Source organism: Falco rusticolus, chromosome 5 (genome assembly GCF_015220075.1).
Source record: "Falco rusticolus isolate bFalRus1 chromosome 5, bFalRus1.pri, whole genome shotgun sequence".
Taxonomy (NCBI): Eukaryota; Metazoa; Chordata; class Aves; order Falconiformes; family Falconidae; genus Falco; species Falco rusticolus.
Genome location: NC_051191.1, coordinates 75,231,508 through 75,252,104, shown reverse-complemented (window position 1 = coordinate 75,252,104; position 20,597 = coordinate 75,231,508). Strand labels below are relative to the sequence as shown.

The 20,597-nt window shown below is 46.5% G+C and overlaps 1 protein-coding gene across 1 annotated transcript in view; it reads left to right on the top strand.

Moving 5' to 3' along the window:
• The window catches only part of ITPR2 (inositol 1,4,5-trisphosphate receptor type 2), a 268,073-nt gene extending 253,127 nt beyond the window's left edge, over positions 1 to 14,946 (top strand). Inside the window, 2 exon segments of the mRNA XM_037387540.1 lie at positions 9,861 to 10,022; positions 11,266 to 14,946. Coding sequence (XP_037243437.1) covers positions 9,861 to 10,022; positions 11,266 to 11,352 — 249 coding nt within the window. The 3' untranslated portion in view covers positions 11,353 to 14,946.
• Positions 14,947 to 20,597: the final 5,651 nt, after the last annotated feature.

Here is a 20,597-nt window from a genome sequence, read left to right as displayed (position 1 = left end):
GTTTCCGCCTGTTTCCCAAAGGGAATAAAAGTGCTCTGTGCTTCCTAGGAGGCAGGTGGCACCTGGTGGGATCTGCTGCTCACCCATCCGCAGCCAGACCTGCCAAGGGGCCTCTCCTCAGCCGTCATGTCTGCCAGGTAGGGAGCTGTGCTGGCCGTGCAGAGGAATGTGCAAAAAAACATGGGCAAGCATTTGAAGAGAGCAAGCGGTTTGAGAGCAGGTTGATAGCATTCAGGCCGTTGCTTGGTGTTGTTTTGTCAAGAGGCACTTCAAAGAGAAACCTAGGTCTTTATCCTCTCCTCTGACTGATAATCAAGTATGTGCGTTTATGCACAGGTATGGTATGTGCATGATCACACCACTGCTTAAAAACCAGTTCTGTATAGCCCATTGGTGATAGGTAATATATATATATATATAAAAAAAAAAAAAAAAAAAAAAGTGGTGTTCTTTAAATTGTCCTTTCATACTGCACCATGTGCAAAATACATCAGAGTCAAAATGGGCCCAAAGCAGGAACATTCAGATCAGGATTCAAAATGCCTCAACTCTGGCAGTATCCGAAACCAGAACAATCGTGCTGCAATCAGCGAAGCTCTGCCTGTGTAAAACTGAGAACAAGGTCAAGTCCTGAGCCTCTGAAAAACGAGTCTCCAGCTGAGTCTTTGTATTTTCCAAAGATTCTGTTACACCAAATTGAAGCTAAAGCTAGGAAATGGACAGTACTTGCAAAATACAAGGTGACAGGACCAGAGAATTAAAGCTAAATGTGAAAAAAACCCATGAATTTCAGCAAGTATATGCCTGAACCCTGTGCTACAAAGGATATGAAGTAGAGGTCATGGTTTGGAGTGTAACCACAGAGTTAGACCCTGATCCACTGGATCACACCAGCAGTTAGATTGACAAAAACGGGTCAAAATTTGTGGTGTCCTTACCAGCGGAATTGTAAGTATGTCTCTAAAGGGGCAGACATCACCTCTGTCCTCAGCAGTGGCATGATACCGTAGGGTATATTTACGTTGCAGTGAGATTAGTGCTGGTGTTTGTCTGGAGTTCAGTATCTGGAGTGCGCCTGCTAGCATGTTTTGCAAAATAAAATCAATATTGAAAGAAGAATAGGAGAAGGGGAGCTTCAGCATGCTAGTGCAAGCACCATGGTAGTGTGTGGGTAGGAATGGCAAAGGGCTGGAGAAGCATCGTAATGCTGTTCGCTTTCAACACGGTCAATGGGAAGCAGAAATGCCATTACCGTTCAGGTAGGCATGAGCCAGCCCTCAAACGAACGATGAATTTGCTGAAGTGATGTTGGGGGCAGCAGGGGAAGCAGGAGGAGAAAGAAGATAGAGCTGGAGGCGTTTTGGTGGCGGTGGTGGGGCTGCGCGAGCAGCTCAGCACCTCTTCTGCGCCGGGGCTGCCCTGCGTGGTGTGGCAGTGCCAGGGGCAGCTCGGCGCTGGGGGAGCTGAGCCTGCGGGATTCAATAGCAGCACCGTGGTGAGCTGTGAGGGAAGAGACGGAGAGCTGCCAGGTTCCTCTGCACAGAGGCTGCCATTGCGTTACGCTGCGCTCCCCCCACCGAGACAGCTGGAACTAAACCAGAGCCTCCCATGCTGCCACTAAAAGGTTCTTTTTTTAAGGACATGTGCACTTAATGTCAGAATATTGAAACCATACCCACGTGAATAAAGTTAGTAAAGCCAGTGATTCATTGCAGTTTCAAATCTCTATCTAGCCACAGTAAATTTCTGCTCAGTAGTGACAGTCTGTGTCCACATGCAGGCTATGATTTACAGTTCTGCGTTTTGTATCAACAACATCTGTTTAACAAAAGAAAAAAAAATAAGCCAAGAACATCTATTTTCTAATCTCTGTACCAGATGTTGTTTCATTATGCACAAGATCCAGGGATTATATCAGAAATAATTTAATTATTTTAAATGAATAATCTGAAGTGGTTTTCCTAAAGTATGTCCCGTAACCACTAACAACATAAAAACAAAGGAATGTGGAAAAATAAACTCATGTTTTGCACAGATCTATAATTCTATCTGTTTTAAGGGCACAAATATTAAGCACCAAATCCTGGCTTCAGATGGTAGCATTGGGATTCTTGAAGATTTGCAGAGAAGCGTATTAGTTCCCAGGGTTATGACAGAGATAAGGTGGCAGAGAGCAATTGAAACAGCAGAAATCAACAGTTGAGAAATGGACGTGTGCCGCGGGGAAGACGGGACAAGCAAACGCGGCTTCGAGGAGAGTGGTGCTGGGGTGGGACACAGCGCACAGGACTTGTGCCGTGCAACTCTGGTGTGCCCAGCCAGCGGCAGTCCTTGCACACCTGCAGACCCCTGGGTTCCCACCTGGAGGGTGGCTGGAAGAGCACCCGTGACGGAGCTGCTTAGTTCCATTTCTGCTCTCCACCTTCTAGGGCAAAGCCGCTGGGGGCTGAAGCAGGGTGGCTTCCCTCGCCGTGCCCGCTGTGCGCTGCCTGGTGCAGCCCGGGTTCCGTGGCCTTTTTCACTCTAAAGGGTGCACTGCTGATTCATATACTTAACCATTTGTGTATGGGTTTGCCCACAACGCTGGTGTGAAATCATGTTCAAACTTAACAGTCTTGACCATAGAAATTATTTTCAAGATCATTTCCATCTCTCGGAGGTAAATACCAAGTCCCTTAGGTGTGTTTGATAAGCAGAAATTTTGGGGTCCTGGCAAAAGCAGGATCCTTTACAGAGTTTCAAGCTGAAGTATCAAAACTACTACATACAGCATCAGGGAAAAAATCTTTGCAATTTGGGGTTTATTACGATTCCTCGCCATAATTTTTGCAGGGATATCACAAACAGGAATGTTGATACTGAAACACTGAGACATTTATAACTGACTGGTCCAGATACCAGTCTTGAAGAGCTCACAATTATTCAGAATTACAGTGATAGATTCTGTTGCAGCCCTCAGAAACATTCAGGCAAGTTAAATGAAAGTAAATGCCTCAATGATGCTGTTAAAAGCAGACGGTGGGGCTCTGTTATGGTTCCAACCTTCTTTCAGGGGGAAACAGATTTCTATATTTTACCATAGCTGTGGAAGCTGTAGCATGTTTCAATCCAGTATAGACTCAGCCAGACCTATTATTTTTCTTGTTGCAAAAAGATTTATCTCTAATTGCCAAGGTTTATTTTTATTTTCCTTGAATTACTGTTGTGGATGCATATAGATGCATAACAATTCCTAATTTCCCTCCCTATATTCTTGTACAGCACAGATTGCTTATCAAATACAGTCTTAACATTAAAGTGTCAGAAAGGATTTGCAGAAAGCTATTTGGGTTTGTAGTTTAGGATGAACGTTTATCAAATTGTGGATTAGCTGAATCATGCACTGAACCAAATTATTATTGTCTGTGACTAAATCACAAAGTGGTTATTGCCCTGTGTCATCTAGAGCACAATAAATTTTAAATCTTTAAAATCCCTTTTTAAGGTGGCTATAGGAGCTACGTAACGACAGACTTTTAGGACCAGACTCTGTCCCTAGGCAGAAAAATAATGGCTTTCAAAAGGTCATTTGGACCAATGACTCTCCGCTTATATGGGCAACAGATCTGAGAAGGGAATGGATGGTCTTATTTACATTTCAGACATACAAAATAATTTCTCAGTAAATAGATCTTTTGTACCCAGCACTAAAGTATTTATTCAAGGTGCTGGCTCAAAAAAGGAGAGTGAACAGCCTGTTCATTCCTGCACCTGGAAGGACACGGGCTGCCTGCCGAAGAGTAGCAGTGCCGATGGTTTGTTTGCCTTTGTGCTGAGGCACGGGTCCTGGGGCAGAATGGAGTCACAGGGGGTGAAGCTGGGCCATGCGTCCCAGCAGTGCCAATCCTCATGGCCATGGGGTGACTGACGGTGGCTCTTCTCAACGCCAGTTTTCCTGCCCTGACGAGCACTTGAGATGCGTAGCCTCCCTAAAGCCGTAGGAGGCTTTTTCTGGGCTGCTGTGGTGGTGGTTGTTCATCGTGTGCCAACGAACACGTTGCAGGGTGCGATACAACAAACAGCCCAGCGCAGCACACTGCGGTTCTGGTAGCTAACTGTCATGGGGACGTCCATGCTCCTCTTCTCCACCCTTCAGGGACCATCTAGCTGAGAGGCAAAGAGGGCTTTAAGCGTACCTGTTTTTTCAGCCTTGCTATTAGGTAACACATAAACCCTCCTGACGGCCGTCTCACTCACCCTGCTGAGTCACCAAGGAGCGAACGATCTGGACCAGAAGCCGCGGAGGCCCGTCCCCTGATCGGATGCGTGCAGCTGGGGAGGTCACAACCCTGAAGGACTCATGAGCAGTCATCACTGGTTTTCTTCTTGAATAGATAGGAGGGAAGTCCTGAAATGGCTTGTTTTCGTGTTGCAACAAGGGGTCACGGGGTAGAAAGGGCTAAGAGTCACTGCATTAGAGTCTGCTGGAGAAATGAAAGTCTGGTACAGCTGACAGTGGCGTGGCACTCTGAGCCCGTGGCAGTGGCACTGGCAGAAAGCATGCATTAGGCTGCCTTTGCTCCGCTACTTCATCCCCCTTGTCCCACTCTTTGACCTATTTTCTCTCCTTGTTATCTAGTAATCTATTTTTTAAAGGCTCAGCCCAGTCTTTCCTGCTGGTTGCAGCTGATCCATCTCGCTGCTAGCCTGTGAAACCAGCACCTCCTAAAGAAACGTCCCTCTGCCAATTACTCCGGAGGCATGGATTCAGCTCAGTGTGAGAGCTCGATTGAAGCCAGTTGGCTGTGCCAACAGGACAGGGGTGGCTTCATACAAAGTATAGAAACTCTGAAGAAGTTTCTTCAGTCTTCCCTCCATGAGTGCTCAAGCGGAGCTAGCAAAGTCAGGAAAATGGCAGTGTTTTCCCAAATGTTTTTCCCTCCCCCTGGAAAGCCCGAAGAAGGGAAGGAGAAGGTTGCATAGAGAACTCCAGTAGGCGAACACGGTCTTTTGCTCTGAGCATGCCTCTCCGAGAAGAAGGGTTTGGGGTTTCTCAGAAAACGCGAGTAGCAGATCCTCTAAGCCCTGTGATTTCTCAGGCATGTGCCCTCACCGTCGGCATCTCGCAGCTACATGTACCCCGGGTACCCTGCGGAGAGATGTTCACCCCGGCCGAGCTGCGATTCCGGCTGGAGTCCTGCCAGCCCAGGGGGGAGGACAGAGAGAGCGAACATGCTGGATCACCACATGAAATGTCTGCTCTACTCGTGTGCAGTCTCTTTGGCCCACAGCCTTTTGGCTAGCCCCACCTGCCTTTTTTCCTTTTTTTTTTTTTTTTTCTTCCCCGTCCCAGCTGAGCTGACAAGAGAGGAGGCTGCAGCTCCTTTCTGTCCCTGCAGCCTTCCTGTCTGGCTGACTCTCTGCCCTGGACACAGATGTATACTTAAATATGAATTCTGCAAGGCACACGTTACGCTTGTGGAGGGAGTGTGGAGCGGGAAGATGCTGTGATCCGTAGGTGGGCTGCTGCGGTTGGGCTGCGAGTAGCTGCTATCCTGTGCAAGAATGAAGTAACAGCAACAATATACAGTGTTCAGCCCCCGTTGTTTAGAAAGAAGATTTCAGTACATTTTCACAATTAAGTCTGTGTCCAGGCAGCTGCTTTGTTTTAAAGTGCCTCATCCACATACCTCACGCTTTGTGAGCTCATTTGTGCTGGAGTTATGTCACCTCGCACTAACCTGGTGGCTGTTGATTGAGTCCTGTGACAGCTGTTTGCAGAGGTTTGCCCTGCTCCCTGCCAGCAGCCTACCTCCCTCGTCCAAACTGCCGCTCGCTTCCAGACGGGGTTCACAATGTCTGAGTGAATGCTGTCCTAGGCAAAATGGTTGGATTTCTAAGATGAATAGCTAAGGCACGACAGATCACACGCTGCAAAATCTCATCCCCATGCCAGCCAAACAAGGCGAAGCGTTGGAGCGCACCTGCAGCGTAGAGGAGGCATCTTACGGCTTTAACATGTGTTAGTTGGTCAAGGTGAACCCTGGACCCAGCCCATAAACATTTAAGTCCCAGAACAAATGTTTGGGGTTGTACAAACATGTTAACTACCTCCAGTTAATTGGCAAGCAATTACCTTGAAATAAAAATAGCTTTCCTGTAGCTGAGCAGTCACAGAGTGCGTGTTCCCCCATGAACACTTATAGATCACTGAAATTTTCAGCAGAGGAGCCTTGTCCAATTTGCCTTCTGGATCCTGGCAAGTTCATGATCAAAAGGCTTTTGTCCACAGCAGCAACTTCTGTTTGTTTGTGGTATAGACTCAGCAAACAGGGCTGTGTGCCAGAGCTAATTTTCATGCTGCTCTTTAATAAAGTTCTGCAGTTCTTAATGCAATGAAAAAATAAGATAATATTGACTGGCAAAAGCGTGCAGTTCAGCAAGGGAATATACCTGCTGCATGCACTATAATGGAGCTATTGCTGAACGCTAGATACATATTTTAAAGTTACAGACAGGTTGGCAGGCTAGAATGCGTTTCCTGCTGACCTACTGAATTTTGAATCCTTCTGATACACAGCTGGACTGGATTTCATTAGATCTATATGCCGTTGAGAACCAAGAAGCAAAGCCCTGCCTGCACCCAGCACAGCATTTGGGACTGCCAAGTGAGAGACCTGCGGTCAGCTGTTTGACCTGTTGCTCTCTGCCGCCAGGAAAAGCTATAGAAATCAGTTGCATCTTTTCATGAGGTCTCTGGTCCATGCAAACCCACCAGCTTCTCTTAGAACTTGGATCAAGTCCTTGCTTGATCCTCCACAACATGTTGGCAAAAATGCCCAGATCTTCTCAGTTTGTAACTAAACCACAGCTGGGCTTCTTTCTTGGGGGAGATTATCATAGCATTGCTGGGAAGGCAAAGCTGGGCACATGCAAATGAGTGGCGTCTGTCATTGAGTTCCCATGACTCTGGGACTCGTGGTGGCCAAGATGAGCTGGCACATGGTTCCAGCTGAAGAGCTACCATCAGCACCACAGTGTCGTGTGGCAAGGGGAGGGGTACTGTGTGCTCTGTCCCTGTCGTCACCTGCTCCTGGTCATCTCTTTTCCCAGGAAGTATAATGTGCTGAGGAGGAGGGAAGCAGGTGATACTGGCATCCTCAAGAGAGGCAATCCCATTGAGCTGGGATGTCTGGCATCCGCATAGATTTGTCTGGTGTTCCTCTGGATGCTGCAGTGCGGTGGAGGGTCAGTCCACAAAAATCTTTCCAAGGCAGCCGGCAGTCTCTGCCTTGCGTCCTGGAGGAGCGAGGGAGTGGCAGATGGAAAACAAAACTAGCAAAGTGCATTTCACAATCCTGGCAGCAGTACTCGGCAAACACAAGAACCATAATGATGGAGTCTCAGATTGCTCTCCCTGTGCAGCCTGGCTTTAGAAACTTTGGCGTTATGGTGAGCGTTGCCAAAAAGGACTTCTGGCTCCTCAGCTGGCTCCTATGGCCATGCAGCCTTGCATTTGGTATCTTCAGGTGCTTCAAGCAAGAGAAGCTGTAATGGGTGCAGATACCAGAGCTTTCCAGGAAACATTCAGACACAAGTGCTGCTCTGTTCGCTGTGGCTCCTTTGAATTAACTTTCTGTGCCTGTAGTGGCAGACAGATTTGCTGGCAAACATTTTGCAAAAAAAAGGCATTGATCCAGAAAGGCACTGTGCACAAACTAAGCTTAGTATAAATGAGTACACCTGTGCTTAACGCTAGGCACGTGATGAATGCTCAGCTAGATCCTAGCCAAAATAAATTCAAAATAAATATCGGAGCGTACTCGTGGAAAATGAATGCTGGTCTTGTAAGCAGAAGTGCATGCAGCAGAAATAGGAGTCTACCGCTCTGCGTGTCAGCTGGGGATATCCAGCAGTGAGGGTCACGTGCGCTCCTTTCAAGCTCACCAGCAGAGCTGGTGAAAACAGGTTTTGATTTGAATGAGTTATGACCCATTGAAAATGGCATCATGCGTAACCACAGTAAATTGTCATAATGAGATCACGAGGCTCAGAAAGTGGGCAGCAAGGAAAGAGGCCTCATTCCACCAGTGTACACGGCTGACAGCCCTGGGCTGCAAAATGCAGCGGAGGGGCACAGTCTTATTCCCTGAACATCTTGTCAGTTTAGCAACAGGTCCAGAGGTTGCACAGCCGGACAAAAGTTCATGCGAAGTTTTGAGTTAAAAAGGAGGAAACAAGCCAAAATTCTTATGGCTTTGTGTTTAGTCTTACCCAGAGGGGACTAGCCTAATGCAAATAGTGGAAAAACATGAATAGCTTAAGTGCTTCCATGCTTACTGAGGGTTAGCTTGGTTGTTTCTAAACCAGGTTGCTGTAGGAGGGGAGGGTTTGCTGCTCGGGACAGAGCACTACATAGCTGAAAGCAACTCTCCCTGGCAGCATGATAAAGCTGTATTCACTTGGTGCATCCCTGGGCTTACAGCTCTGCCAGGTCGTGTGTGGACCCTGCTCAGATATGGCTGCCCTGGGCTGGAAATAACTGCAGAATCATTGCTGGCTCTTCTGTTTTCATGGTGAGGCAAAGTCTGCAACTACAATAAGTCCGATGCACTTAAAACTTAAAACTTAAAAAAAAAAAAAAAAAAACAAATACCGAGCCCGGACAACATAAGTAGCTCTTGCCTGCCAGGAGTCTTGTAAGTGGACTTCTGGAAAGAACTCCTTTTCTTTCCTCCTTTTTGATACAGTGCTATTTGTGTGGGGCCATTCACAGCACAAGAGACTAGAAGAAACACACATCAACTCATTCCACTTCTCTTCTAAAGTCATCGAGTGCACTTGTCCGTAGAGGCCCACTGAAAAACACCATGCATATGATCTAACCACATCCTCCCACTCTCCCCAAGGTGGAGGACAAAGGTGCACTGGTGTAACGCATCGCCAGCTACCGGACCTGTTTCCTTTGTCTTGTGCCGTAAGGCAAACCGGGTTGCTTGCCACATGGTTGCCACTCCTCCTGGGTTTGCACCCTTGAGTCTCCTCTGTCTGTCACACTTTGCACCCAGGTATCCGTGCCCCTGAGCCATGGAGACAGCTCAGGCTCATGCTGATACACAACACCTTCCTGACTCATATGATCTATTTACAGTATTTTTATTATGATTAATTTCATAGCCTGAGGCCATTAATAGAGAAACACCCAATTCAGTGCTATTCCGTGCAGTGCTTTGTGCTTAGCAGGTAGCCCTTGTCTTGCGTTTACCTGATGTATACAATCGGAATAGCATGCTGAAGCCTAAGCCATTCCCAGGATCCCAATTCTACTGCTGTGGGCAGCTAAATTCAAGGTCCCTCTGCTCTTGCAGTAGTCACGGTTCAGGCCAGTCTGGAGAGGACTCTGGCTTGTCTTGTTTTCCTGATGTTGGCTCGCTGACATTGCTGCAAGGACAGTCAAAATAGATGGAGGCCAGCCAAGCTGAAGAGACAGTGGGGAAATGTGTCCCTGCATACACTTAAAGCGAAGCATGGGAAGCACCCAGGCTTTCCTGGTGCTAGTGTGCCAGAGGAGTCTTCTCAGAGCTGGCCCAGTGGGTGTTTCTGCGTACCAGAGCCACGGGTGAATGTGCCAGCTGCCCACGCTGCCATACAGGTGCAGCTGTTGGGAACAAAGATTTTCCACTTGGTGCCTTCTTTGTAGCTAAGGAGAAGCAAGAATAAAAATCTTTGTGTAAACCACTTCCTGAATTTATTACTTCTTAAGCTCACTTGCTGTGTATCATCCACTGAGTAGAATTCCCAAGTTTTCATTCTCTAGTCTCAGCTTAGTAGCGCTACAGAAACCCCTACTAACATTACTGATTTTTCTAATACCCGTGTAGGAGAAGAATTTGGACTGGTTTCCTCGGATGAGAGCCATGTCCCTGGTTAGCAACGAAGGTGACAGTGAGCAAAACGAAATCAGGAACCTGCAGGAGAGGCTGGAGTCAACCATGAGCCTTGTAAAACAGCTTTCCAGTCAGCTTGCTGAGCTCAAGGAACAGGTAAGTGCCCTGCAGTGGGTAGCAACGTGAGCACGTGCGGGTGAATGCGCTGGCTTTTGTCAGGTCACGGTCAGGACAGTGTTACAAAAAGAGACTTTTGTCTTAGAGAGGTTTTATCTTTCCCTCCAGTAAGCTTTCTGAGTGGATACACTGATACAGGTTTGGAATGAAATTGTCCTTTATTAGTAACAGCAGAGAATGGGTAAGGAGAAAAGCCAGGGGGGAATTCATTATGAAATCCTCCTCCCTGTGAGTGCGAGGACAGAGGGAAAACTGCAGAAGCGATGACAGGCTTTGCATATGCAGGTACTGCATAACCCGGCAATAAAAAAGGTGTCACATCAGAAATAGCTGCGTACTGATGAGAACTGGTAGAAAAGCCTTCTGAATCCAACACTTGGATCTTTTCCCCCTGGATTTTCCCCCCCAGTAAGAATCTCAACAGCGCTGTTGTGAAAACAATCTGCCCAGCCTGTTGCTTTGCTTTTGTCACCCTTGTCTTTGTGCCCCTCTCACGGCTCCCTCTGCTCTCCTGTAATGGAGCACAAGCTGCTGCCCTCCCTTAAAGCCCTGCTCCTGCCTAAATTATGTTTTCTCTCGCTTCAGGTTCAAAAGGCCAGCGCCTTTTTTGCTAAAGATGCTGGTCACCTCTGGTTTGCTCATTACAGTTTCAGAAAAGCATCTTTGTGTTTTCTTTATGGGAAGCACTTCAGTGGCATCAACAGTTATTTAATTATCCCCCTTCAAATCTCTCCTTAAAACTTTTTTCCCTGTGAAAAACTCAACAAAGGTTTAGGCTGGATGTGCTGAGACCGTTGCTTATTGTGCTTACCCACACTGTCCTGGCGGGGGTTTTTCATCCCCCTCTAGCTCAATCTGTTCTCTCCTGGCTTAAATTTAAACCCTCTGTGGATCGGACAGTCTTTTAATTCTGTGATTGTACAGCACCAAGTGCAAATGCTGACCCTCTGCAGGGCTACACAACATGATATCAGCACAAGTAATGCACTGTAAAACCTGCCAGTGGATAAGAATAATGTACAATTGAGAATAAAATGTCCATACTTTGCAGGGAACAGATCTCCCACTTCAAAGGCATCTCTTACTTGTAATTTTCAATGCTGAAGAAAAGAATTCCACTCCCTGTTGTTTTGCTTATATGTATCTTGCTCTGTGACTGCTAAATAATAGTAAAAAGAAAAAAAATAATCTCAACTTGTCTCTCTCTGCTTTTCCACCTTAGATGACAGAACAAAGGAAGAATAAGCAGAGGCTGGGCTTTCTTGGATCAAACACACCCCATGTGAATCATCACATGCCACCACCCTGATACCACGGGGAGAAGCCGTGACTAGCCTTTCATCAGTATTCCTGCTTTATTATAGAATAAAAAACTGAGATTGAGAGGAGTGAACAGTGCCTATTGTTACAAAGTTAAAAACAACCAAGTGCCAAGATGTTAAGTGGTTTAGCTCTGGGAACAATTTGTAGCTGTTTTTCATGGTTGAAAGGGACCACAACCTAGAATGCAAGAGATACAAGGGAGCTCGTTTGTATTCATTCATGGGGCCGACTCAGCTGCATTTGGGCTCTGACACTCGCCGGCTTCGGTGGGAGCTGCCGCATGCGACGGAGATCGGGGCAGCGTTTGGCCGCGTCCTTAGAGCTGCCTTCAGGCTTCTCGCTAAAGCGCTGGGATAACCAAGATGAGCAGAAGAAGGAGAAACGTTTATTAATGCAAATACAGCAGCCTGGTTCAGAATCAATAGAAGTGGGTTCTGGCTTATTTACCGAATAGCAACATTAGTCATATTTGCTTGGCATTTACTATTTTTTAATTACCGTAAATATGTCAGTTGGGTAAGCAGTAATGTTGCTTCAAGTAACTTCTACTAGGAGGGAAAGGGGAGAAACCTCAAAAAAATGGAGAAAAAAAGAGAAAAAGAGAAGGAAAAGAACAGAAAAAGAGTTGCAAAGAGAAACATTAACGCTTTTGAATTTTAGCTGTCACCATGCAATTTTTTATTTATAACATGGAGCACAATGGATCTACAGCTGTGGGAATGTTATGCACATAACACTGACAACATAACTGGAAGTGATTTCTTTCTCCTGGCTTCAGATGTTCTCGATTAATGTGGCCATGAGATTTCACATACTGAGGAGTTAAACTGTGTTTTAAATTCAAGTTCCAATGAGGGATTAAGGAAAAAAAAAATCATACCTGTAGTTTGAAGCATGTATGAGATTTTATTTTTCTGAAAAAGCTTAGAAATGCCTTTCTCTACGGAGCTGTAATGACGTCATTACCTTCCATAAACTCGTCTTCAGCAAGAGTCGACTTGAGTCAGTAAGCACCGTATTCTGCCAGTGACCTTCCGAGCTAAGGGTCATGCATAGGCTTATGCCTTTGCCTGCCCTTCCCGCTTCCAGGGGCTTGCAGGACTGGCCTGGCTGGTGGGAGACGGGGGGCAGTGGCAGAGACGCTCCCTCCAGCTCCGGGCTCCGCAGCCGAGTCAGCTGTACAGGTTTCTGCTGTGTCCTCTATTTCTTGGCATGGCTTTAAAGGAAAAGTTACAGGGTTTCCACAGAGCCCAAGAGGGCTCTTCTCTCCTTTAGGAGAAGATTTTTAAGGCACAAATGGGAGTTGTGGTCCCACTTCACTTTCATTTTCAGTGGATTTTGGTTACCTATTTGTACTTGTTGCATTTGAAAATGCACCTCTGTTACATGGAGTCACTTTTTAAACCAAAATATTTTTACAATTATTTTCCCCTTGTAACATTTCCGTTTTATTATAAAAGCCATTTTGAGCAAAGGTTAAAATCTTACTGGCTCCTCTATTTCTGGTTTCTGCCTGAAGAAATGCTTTTCTCTTATTTAAGGTACAATTCAAACTAACAAACCTAGAGGAAAGGGAAGGAAGGGGCATCTCCCTCTCTTCATTCCAAATTCATACCTGTTCTTGGAAGCCGTCTCTTTTTTTGTGCCAGTGGGGTGGCTGGATAAAAATAATATACTTTAGGGTCTGATTCTTCTACCATTAAAACATTTCCCATTGGCTTCAATTGCGTCCTTCGAAAATACTGTGTGGAAAGCAGGGATTTGACTATTCTGTTGACTTTCCTTTAGTCTAGAGAGCATCCTGGTTGTGAGAGGTGATGGTCATTTCCAGCTTTAGGGTCTGTTTTTCCTGTAAGAAATTCTCAGTTCTCCCAAATCCAGCCGGTGCTCAGCCCCCATGTGCTAAGGTGAAGAGCAAGTGGTGGTTACCAGAAATGGCACAAGGCCAATGAAAGCAAGCGGTGGGATACAACATTTTCTACAGCTTCTCTGCTGGTGGGCTCACAGCCTTGCTGCTGCCAGACATCAGCTGCTTCCCAGGCAGAGGGAGTGCATGGAGGCAACAGGAGCTGGGTTCATCTGGTTGATGCTGTATGTTTGCTTCTGAGGCTGGAGTAACCTTTCCCACTCCAAAGACCAGACAACAGTCTGGTCTTTGGAGAGCAGAGCAGATGTGGCTGTGGCATGGGGAGCTGATGGTAGGAAAGCTGCTAAGTTGAAGCAGAATACAGAAAAGCAGTTGTTTTCAATGAACAGCTGAGATATTTTAGGAATAAAGCTTGGAGTGTGCCTTTCCTTCATGCTTACTGTGTATGAGGTCTCAATGCTACTGGTCCAGCATCGCTGTGGTGGTGAAAACCCCTTCCATAAGCCTCATCTGTCAGTGAGGATGGGGCTTCACGTACCCGTTAGTGTTCAGCACCAAGAGACTCGCAGTGAATCGACTCCAGGAGTTTGCATCAGCCACGTGCTGTGCCGTAACCAGCCGCCGGTGTAAGATAAAGCCAGATTTGCCTCTGACTAGGCGTACTGTACATCGCAAAGCCAGAGGAGTCGCACGCAAACGTAAAGTCAGCAGTAAGCTGGTAGAAAATCAGACCCTGCAGCTGTATTAATTCAAATTAGTTTATGCAGTTCATCAGATCTAGTCACAGCTTCTGTTTCAACAGCAATTTCCTCTTCCTCACATATGTGGTTATTAGAGGCATAAAGCACAGTTTAATGATAAGATAAATTAAACGATCGTTATTTATTGGAGGGTGGGCAGTAAGCTAATACTGGAAGCGGTTGGCACTTTTCTTGTTTACGCTCAGAAAAAGCAGCTGAACCGCTGCACATCAAGGGAGGTTTCTGCTGTTGGAGCTGGAAAAACTTGAGACTTGATGCATGTGTGCCCCGAGCTCAGGCTTGCAGTTGCATGCTGCTGGTGCTCTCTCGTCTCACACCCCAAACAACATACCCGAGGCTCAAGAGCCCAAATACTGCTCTTCAGAAGCGGGAGCTACAACATCAAAAGCAAAGAGCTAACAGATGCCGATTAGCCTTTGCCACAGTGCCTTTCTGCTATTGATAGCTTCCAAGAGACCTCCATAATCAATAACAGTAGGTGATGCTACTTGCACAGATTGTAAATATATTTCACTGAGCATTTTGACATTTTTGCTGATTCTGTCAAAACTTAGGCCCTGCCCTGATCTCATTGTGTGAGCAGTCTGTACGCTCACACGTGGTAACTTAAAAACGTAAGACTTCCTACATGAATAATAGTTGCAGGGCCAGAGCCCAGACCTTAAAGATTGTGAAATATCCCCATCAATGAGTTTATAACAAAAATGATTGGTTTATACATATATTTATATGTATATCTTTGTTTAATGCAGCTGGTGTATCTTCTTCTTAGGCAAGGATCATTTACCTTACCTATTTATATGAAATGATTGCAAAGAAGTTGAAATATCTAAGAGCTTTTAATGCCTCAGAGGGATTTATAATTATAAACTCCTTGACAGTTAAAATCTACTTAAGTAAATATGTCCATGCTGCTGAATGTAACTTTTAATAAAGTGTGTCATTTTATACATGCCTGTCTCACTTATTCTTGGTGTTAAGGTGTGGGGAAACGTGTGTTGCTGAGCTGAAGACCATTGGGAAACCCGGGCTGGTTGTCTTGCATGAGGGACCAGGCTGTGGGTGTGCATCCATTTGTTCTGAGCAACAAAGCAGATGGCATCGGTACAGTCCTGAATGGACGGAGGCTGAATCCACAAACGAAAGCGAGGATTTGTTTTATTTTAGACATAGATTGTTCCATTCGGGAGAATGGGTCACATTGCCACCGTTCCTGAAGGCTGGGCTTAATTTGCTCAAGTGATTTTGTTTAGTCCGTAACCGGCAGGCCAGGGGCAGCCCTGGTGGAAGGTGGGCAGGCGCAAGGATGGCGAAGGATGTGTCACCGATGAGGGGGGCACAGGCTCAAGGCGAACAGCCTCGGGGTTTTCTGCCGGTGCCTGAGGCACATTAGCTCGGCGCCAGGGGAAGCTCTCACTGCCTCCTTGGGTCTGGCATGAGGAGTCAACAACTCACTGCAAGGCTTTGAGCATTCTGAGAGCATCACGTATTGCAGTCAGCAGGACTGAGGTGACATCCCCGTGTCTCCGTGTCCCTCTGGGGAGCACAGGGCAGTCCCAGCAGGGCTGTCAGCCAACCGTGCTTGCGAGCAGCAGAGAGCATGTGGTGTGCACGCCTGTGCACATGCCTGTGCATGGGATCTGTGGCTGCACCAGGCCATGGCCTTCCAGGACAGAACTGCTGGTGGCACGTAGGAGCCTCTCACTGCCCGTCACGTGTTCCCGGTGCCACCCCAAGAATTTAATTTTGGAAACCCAGCCCTCAAATGACACAAATGCAGAGGTTAAAGGCTTGAAGGCTTGATGTGATTTCTCTTAATAGGGTGTGGGCTTTTGTGTATGTGTGTGGGTTTTGTGTGCTTCCCCCCCCCCCTTTTTTTCCCCCTTTTTTTCATGTTTTCAGTGTAGCTCCTTCAAGCAGCATGGAGAGAGAGACTGGGTGTTTTCCCCTCTCTTCTAGGTGACAGGATCGAGGAAGACAAACAGCCCAAAGGCACCGTCTCTCTAAACTGAGACAACTTGGGCTGAGGAAATCTGTGGTCTTGTGCAAAAAGGAAGAGCCCTACAAACCTGTGACAGGAGAACTATGACATACAAGTGCTTTTTTGTTTCCCAGCTGTGTTTATTACAGAAAGTCAATATTTATGAGGAAAAGAATGAGGCCTTTTCTGAGTGAGAAAAAGCCTGCTAATTAATTAATAAGAAAAAAACTATTAAATAGAGCATGCTGTTGCTTCTGTGCACTTGTATACCAACCTGCTGAGGTTTTGAGTAGAATTAACTTTCTTTTCTGTTCTCTGGTATGATTTTAAGGTTAAATAGCAAGGAGCTTGTTGCTACTATGCTTCTTAGGTTGTTCCGCAAAAAGAATGTCCTAAGAGAAAGTGGGGTTTCATACAGTAAACTTTCAACCTAAGATTACAGTCATCTTTAAAAACAAAAAGCCCCCCAGACCAAATTAATCTCCTAAGCCCAAATGGGAACAGTTTTACATACAGAATTGAGTACCTAATGCTGAGGCTTCTTGTTTTTAAAATGTTTTCCCCAAAGGTACATTTTCATTCAAAAGGCGTTTCAGGGAGCAAACGTCTCCCTCGGCATCAGCCACGCAGACGTCAGCAAGCTCTCGCCGGTGTGGCCTATGAGCAAATTCAGCTCCTCTGGTTCCACCGTCACTGCTGCTGTGACAAAAGCATCTGCAGGCGAGGATGTTTTCTTTGGAAAGAGCATGCCTGTTTTCTGGGGAGGGCTGCCAAGTTTATTTTTAAGTGCAGAAAACTGAGATTTAAGGCTGCTAACCTCTCCGCTGTCCTGGGATGCCCGCAGGAGCAACCAGCAGTGTGATTCCTGTTTGCAGGCACCTGTACTGAACGTCCCATATTTGCACAGAATCAACCCAAATGACTCAAAAGAAACTTGAGCTCCAGGGATTTTAAATGTGGAGTAGTGTATTGCTATCATCAGTTCACACTTGCCCGCTCTATTTATATGCTGTGCTTTTTTAGTCTGAAGCAGGAAGCTGCAAGGCACAAGACTAACAGCCTTTATAACTTTGCTAGTTCAATGTGTTTCTCTTGCTGCGAACAGCCAAATTACCCTTTTTGTTTTGTACAATAGGCTTTTACTCTGTGACACCCATCTCTCTCCACATCTCCACCTTCCCCTGCTGCCGCTCAGGTAAGGTGAGACCTGGGCACATCCAGAGCCACAGGCTGTTAACTGAGAAGCCAAACCCCTAAGACAAATCTGTAGGAGCGTGGTCAAACTGGCAGTGTCTTGTCCTTATGACTTTAATAACCCTGTTTAAATGTCGTAGATCGCGTTGTCAGCTAACACATTTAGTATCTGACTTGGTACAAGCAGGAATATTTTTTAACAGCCCTTCTTGTGGTAAGTTATTGCACAATCTTCAACCCCTTGGCTGGAGTTTGAAGCCATCTATAGCCTGTTAAACAAACTGCAGAGATGCCAAAGCTGATGTGAAGAGATGAACAGCTTCTGTTCCAAATTTTAACCTAATCTGCTGCAAGAAAACTGTGCCCCAGTGACGGGAGCCAGCTGAGATCCATTGCCTGAGCCAGGCTGAGCCCCAGCCCTGCAGTGGCTTGCAGTAGACAAGGGCATCGTTGCAGCCGTGGCATTGCCTTGGGAAGCAGGGAGCAGGGCTGTTGCGGCAGCCGGTGGCGGAGAAGCCACATGGCCTTTGCTGAGGCAACGCTCACACCCATGTGCAAGGCTGTGGGGTCAACGGAGGCATTGCTTTAGGTGGGCCCTGTCACCCACCCACCCCACCCCCCACTCAAAACCCTGCAATTTCATCCAGATGGCGAGAGCGGTGTGGGGATCCAGTAACAGCCCAAAGGCTCCAAATCGCTTTATAAAATATTCCCTTCTGGCCCTCAAAGTCTGTAACATGCTCTATGGGCTTTGTTCCCAATACACTGAGTTGCCACGTAAACCATGGACTCTGGCATGTCGTCACCATTTTGTGTAATGGCCTTCAACTGTGGTACGTCAACCTGAGTTTCACAAGCCTTTCCTAAGAGAGTTTGCTCTCTTACCAAAGATACAAGGGAATATTCACTTGCCTTTTCCTCCCTGCCCCGTCAGCATTACGGCATGAACCATCCAAGGAACTGTGTTAAGTCGGGCACCGTTACGGAGACCCGCAGTTGTGTCCAGCAGAGCACAGGACAACTTTGAAACAGGGTTAAAAAAAAAAAATAAATCTGTCTTGAGTTGGTGTTGGATGATGGCAGCTGGCTTCAAGTTTGTTGGGCTTTTTTTCAAGTCTTCAAGTCTGGCTGGCTTTGAGGTTGGTTCAGACCCATTTGTAGCCCACCAGGGAGCTGCAACAGTGGCTCTATCTGGCATGAATGTTTTCACCCTAACTTGATAAAGACCACAGGATTCTTGGTGCCTCAAAAAAACCCTCCCAACCTTTCATCTTTCTGTTTTAAGAGTTAAGGGTGCATGTGTTATGTATGAGCGTGTGTGGTTTGTGCACATGCAACTCAATCTGAGGGTATTTGGGAACACTGGCATGCAGAAATAAGGACAGGCTGGCTGCAGACCTAAACAAGCAGAGCAGCTGGTGTGAGCACTGCTGTCCCATGGGAAATGCAGATTTTTCTGCCTGTGGCAGGACTGTGCTGCTGAAGGAGAAGAGGAGTCAAGACAGAAGAGTTCAGTCCCTGGAGCCATTGTGCTTTTCCCATACAAGCATAAACATCTGCCCAGGTCCCTGGTTGCTCAGCTGGGACATGGGAAGATGCTAGCGGGGATATCATGCATCTAGCCAAAGACCATGAGAGTTGTAAATGTGATGTGTTACAGATACAAGTTATGCAGAAAAAGAAAGGGAAGGAAGGAAAGTTCAAGGGAAGGTCTCAAGGGTACAGGAAAACGTTGTCAGAAATGGTGATTTTACTGGTGGGATTTACTAAAAGTTTACTTTTGAGTTATTGTAAAGAGTTAAGTGTTATATCAGAAGCTGACTGTCCATGTCTTTGTCAATCTTGGTGTCTTTTCAGAAGAGAGGAGTTAGCCAGAAGCTACCCATCCAGTGAAAGGCCTGTTACTCGGGGTCCTTGGTCTGTGAAATTTGGTTTTTTGAAGTTTGCCCACAGCACCTCACTTGGGATGAGTGCTCTTTTACATGGTTAGCACAAATCTAAATAAATACAGAAATATAAACTGAGCTGGAAATTTACTGAGTACAAGCTGTCTTGCAAAATTGACTGTTTCCTGGCTCTGGATGGGATGGAAATACCACAAAACTAGCTTCTCTCATAGTAACGTGATACTTCTGCTTCCGGGCTCAGCTGAAAGCAGGAGGTGGAAGCGTGTACAAGAGAGGAAAAAGCAAAAGCAAATGATAACCAAGCTTATTTTTAACATGGCAAAATGGAACTATTAATTAGAAAGATCCAAGCAGCCACTGTGATCATCTGCTTAAACATCTTGTATAGTGCGGGCCATAGAGTTTTATCCATCTGCTTCTCTCTAAGCTGTGGCATAGGGCTAGAAAAGTTAGCTAAGCTGGCTTGGAAGTCTTCATGTAAGACATGGGGTGTATGTGCTAGCTGGTTCTCATCTGGCTGAAACTTCAGCCCAAGTGCTATGTCCAGGTCAAATGAACTTGGTTCCCCATGGGCCATGCTGGTTCCTGTCTTTCCAGGAGAGGGGAATCTAGTCTAATGCAATCTCTGGATGTGAAGCTTATTCTGCAGCACAGACCCCATAATAGCAGTCACACCTCTGACCACCTGGCCCTGTGGGGTGGCTGGGGCCTTTGGCTGCTGAACCTGTGGAGACAGACCCATGCCCACCTCCCCACCATGCTTATTGCCTGCAAGGCAAGGACGACATGTATAAAGTTGTCTCATGGGTTGAATGTGGCTCAGCTGCACTGATACTGAATCTAGGCAGGTACTGTGGTACCAGACCACTTCTTTTTTTCTCCAAATGCCTTTCATTTTGCCTAGTTTTATTGACAAGAGCTCCCTTTCCAATGGCCTTCCCTCAGCCAGAGGTTCACAGACACAGCTTCCCCTGTCAAGTGATGAATTATCTTATGGGGTCCCTGTAATTTTTCCCCTCTGGCCAAATTTTTGGAGACAGAAATTAGGTCAGCTAAGGTGGCAGGGAGGGGAAAAAAGCACTGTCACCACCGGTAGTAGGTATCCACAGCAATAATACCCATGGTGTCAGCAGCCACATCCTTAGAAGATGATGCTTAAGATGTCAGGACACCACACAGCTCCTCTCCCCTGATCCAACTTCCAGCACAGCACTTCACCTTTCTCAGGGTGGAATGGGGACATCAATGCAACCTACCTTTGTCACTGCTCACCCAACAGCTCTCAGCAACCCCCTTAAAAGAAAGATCTGCGTCCTCAGGACTGCCCAAGTCCTGGGCCTCCCTCCTGCTTTGGCCAGCAAATGTTGTTTTAACGGCATTTTCTGAGAACTGATTGGGACCACACATGTCCTTCCAGCCAGGCCAGCAAATAACCTTCAGCTAAGTCTGCCCAGGGCTGTTTTGGATCTGGTGATCTGCATTTAGAAATAGTCTTGGTATTTTTAAATGTTGCCTGGAGCC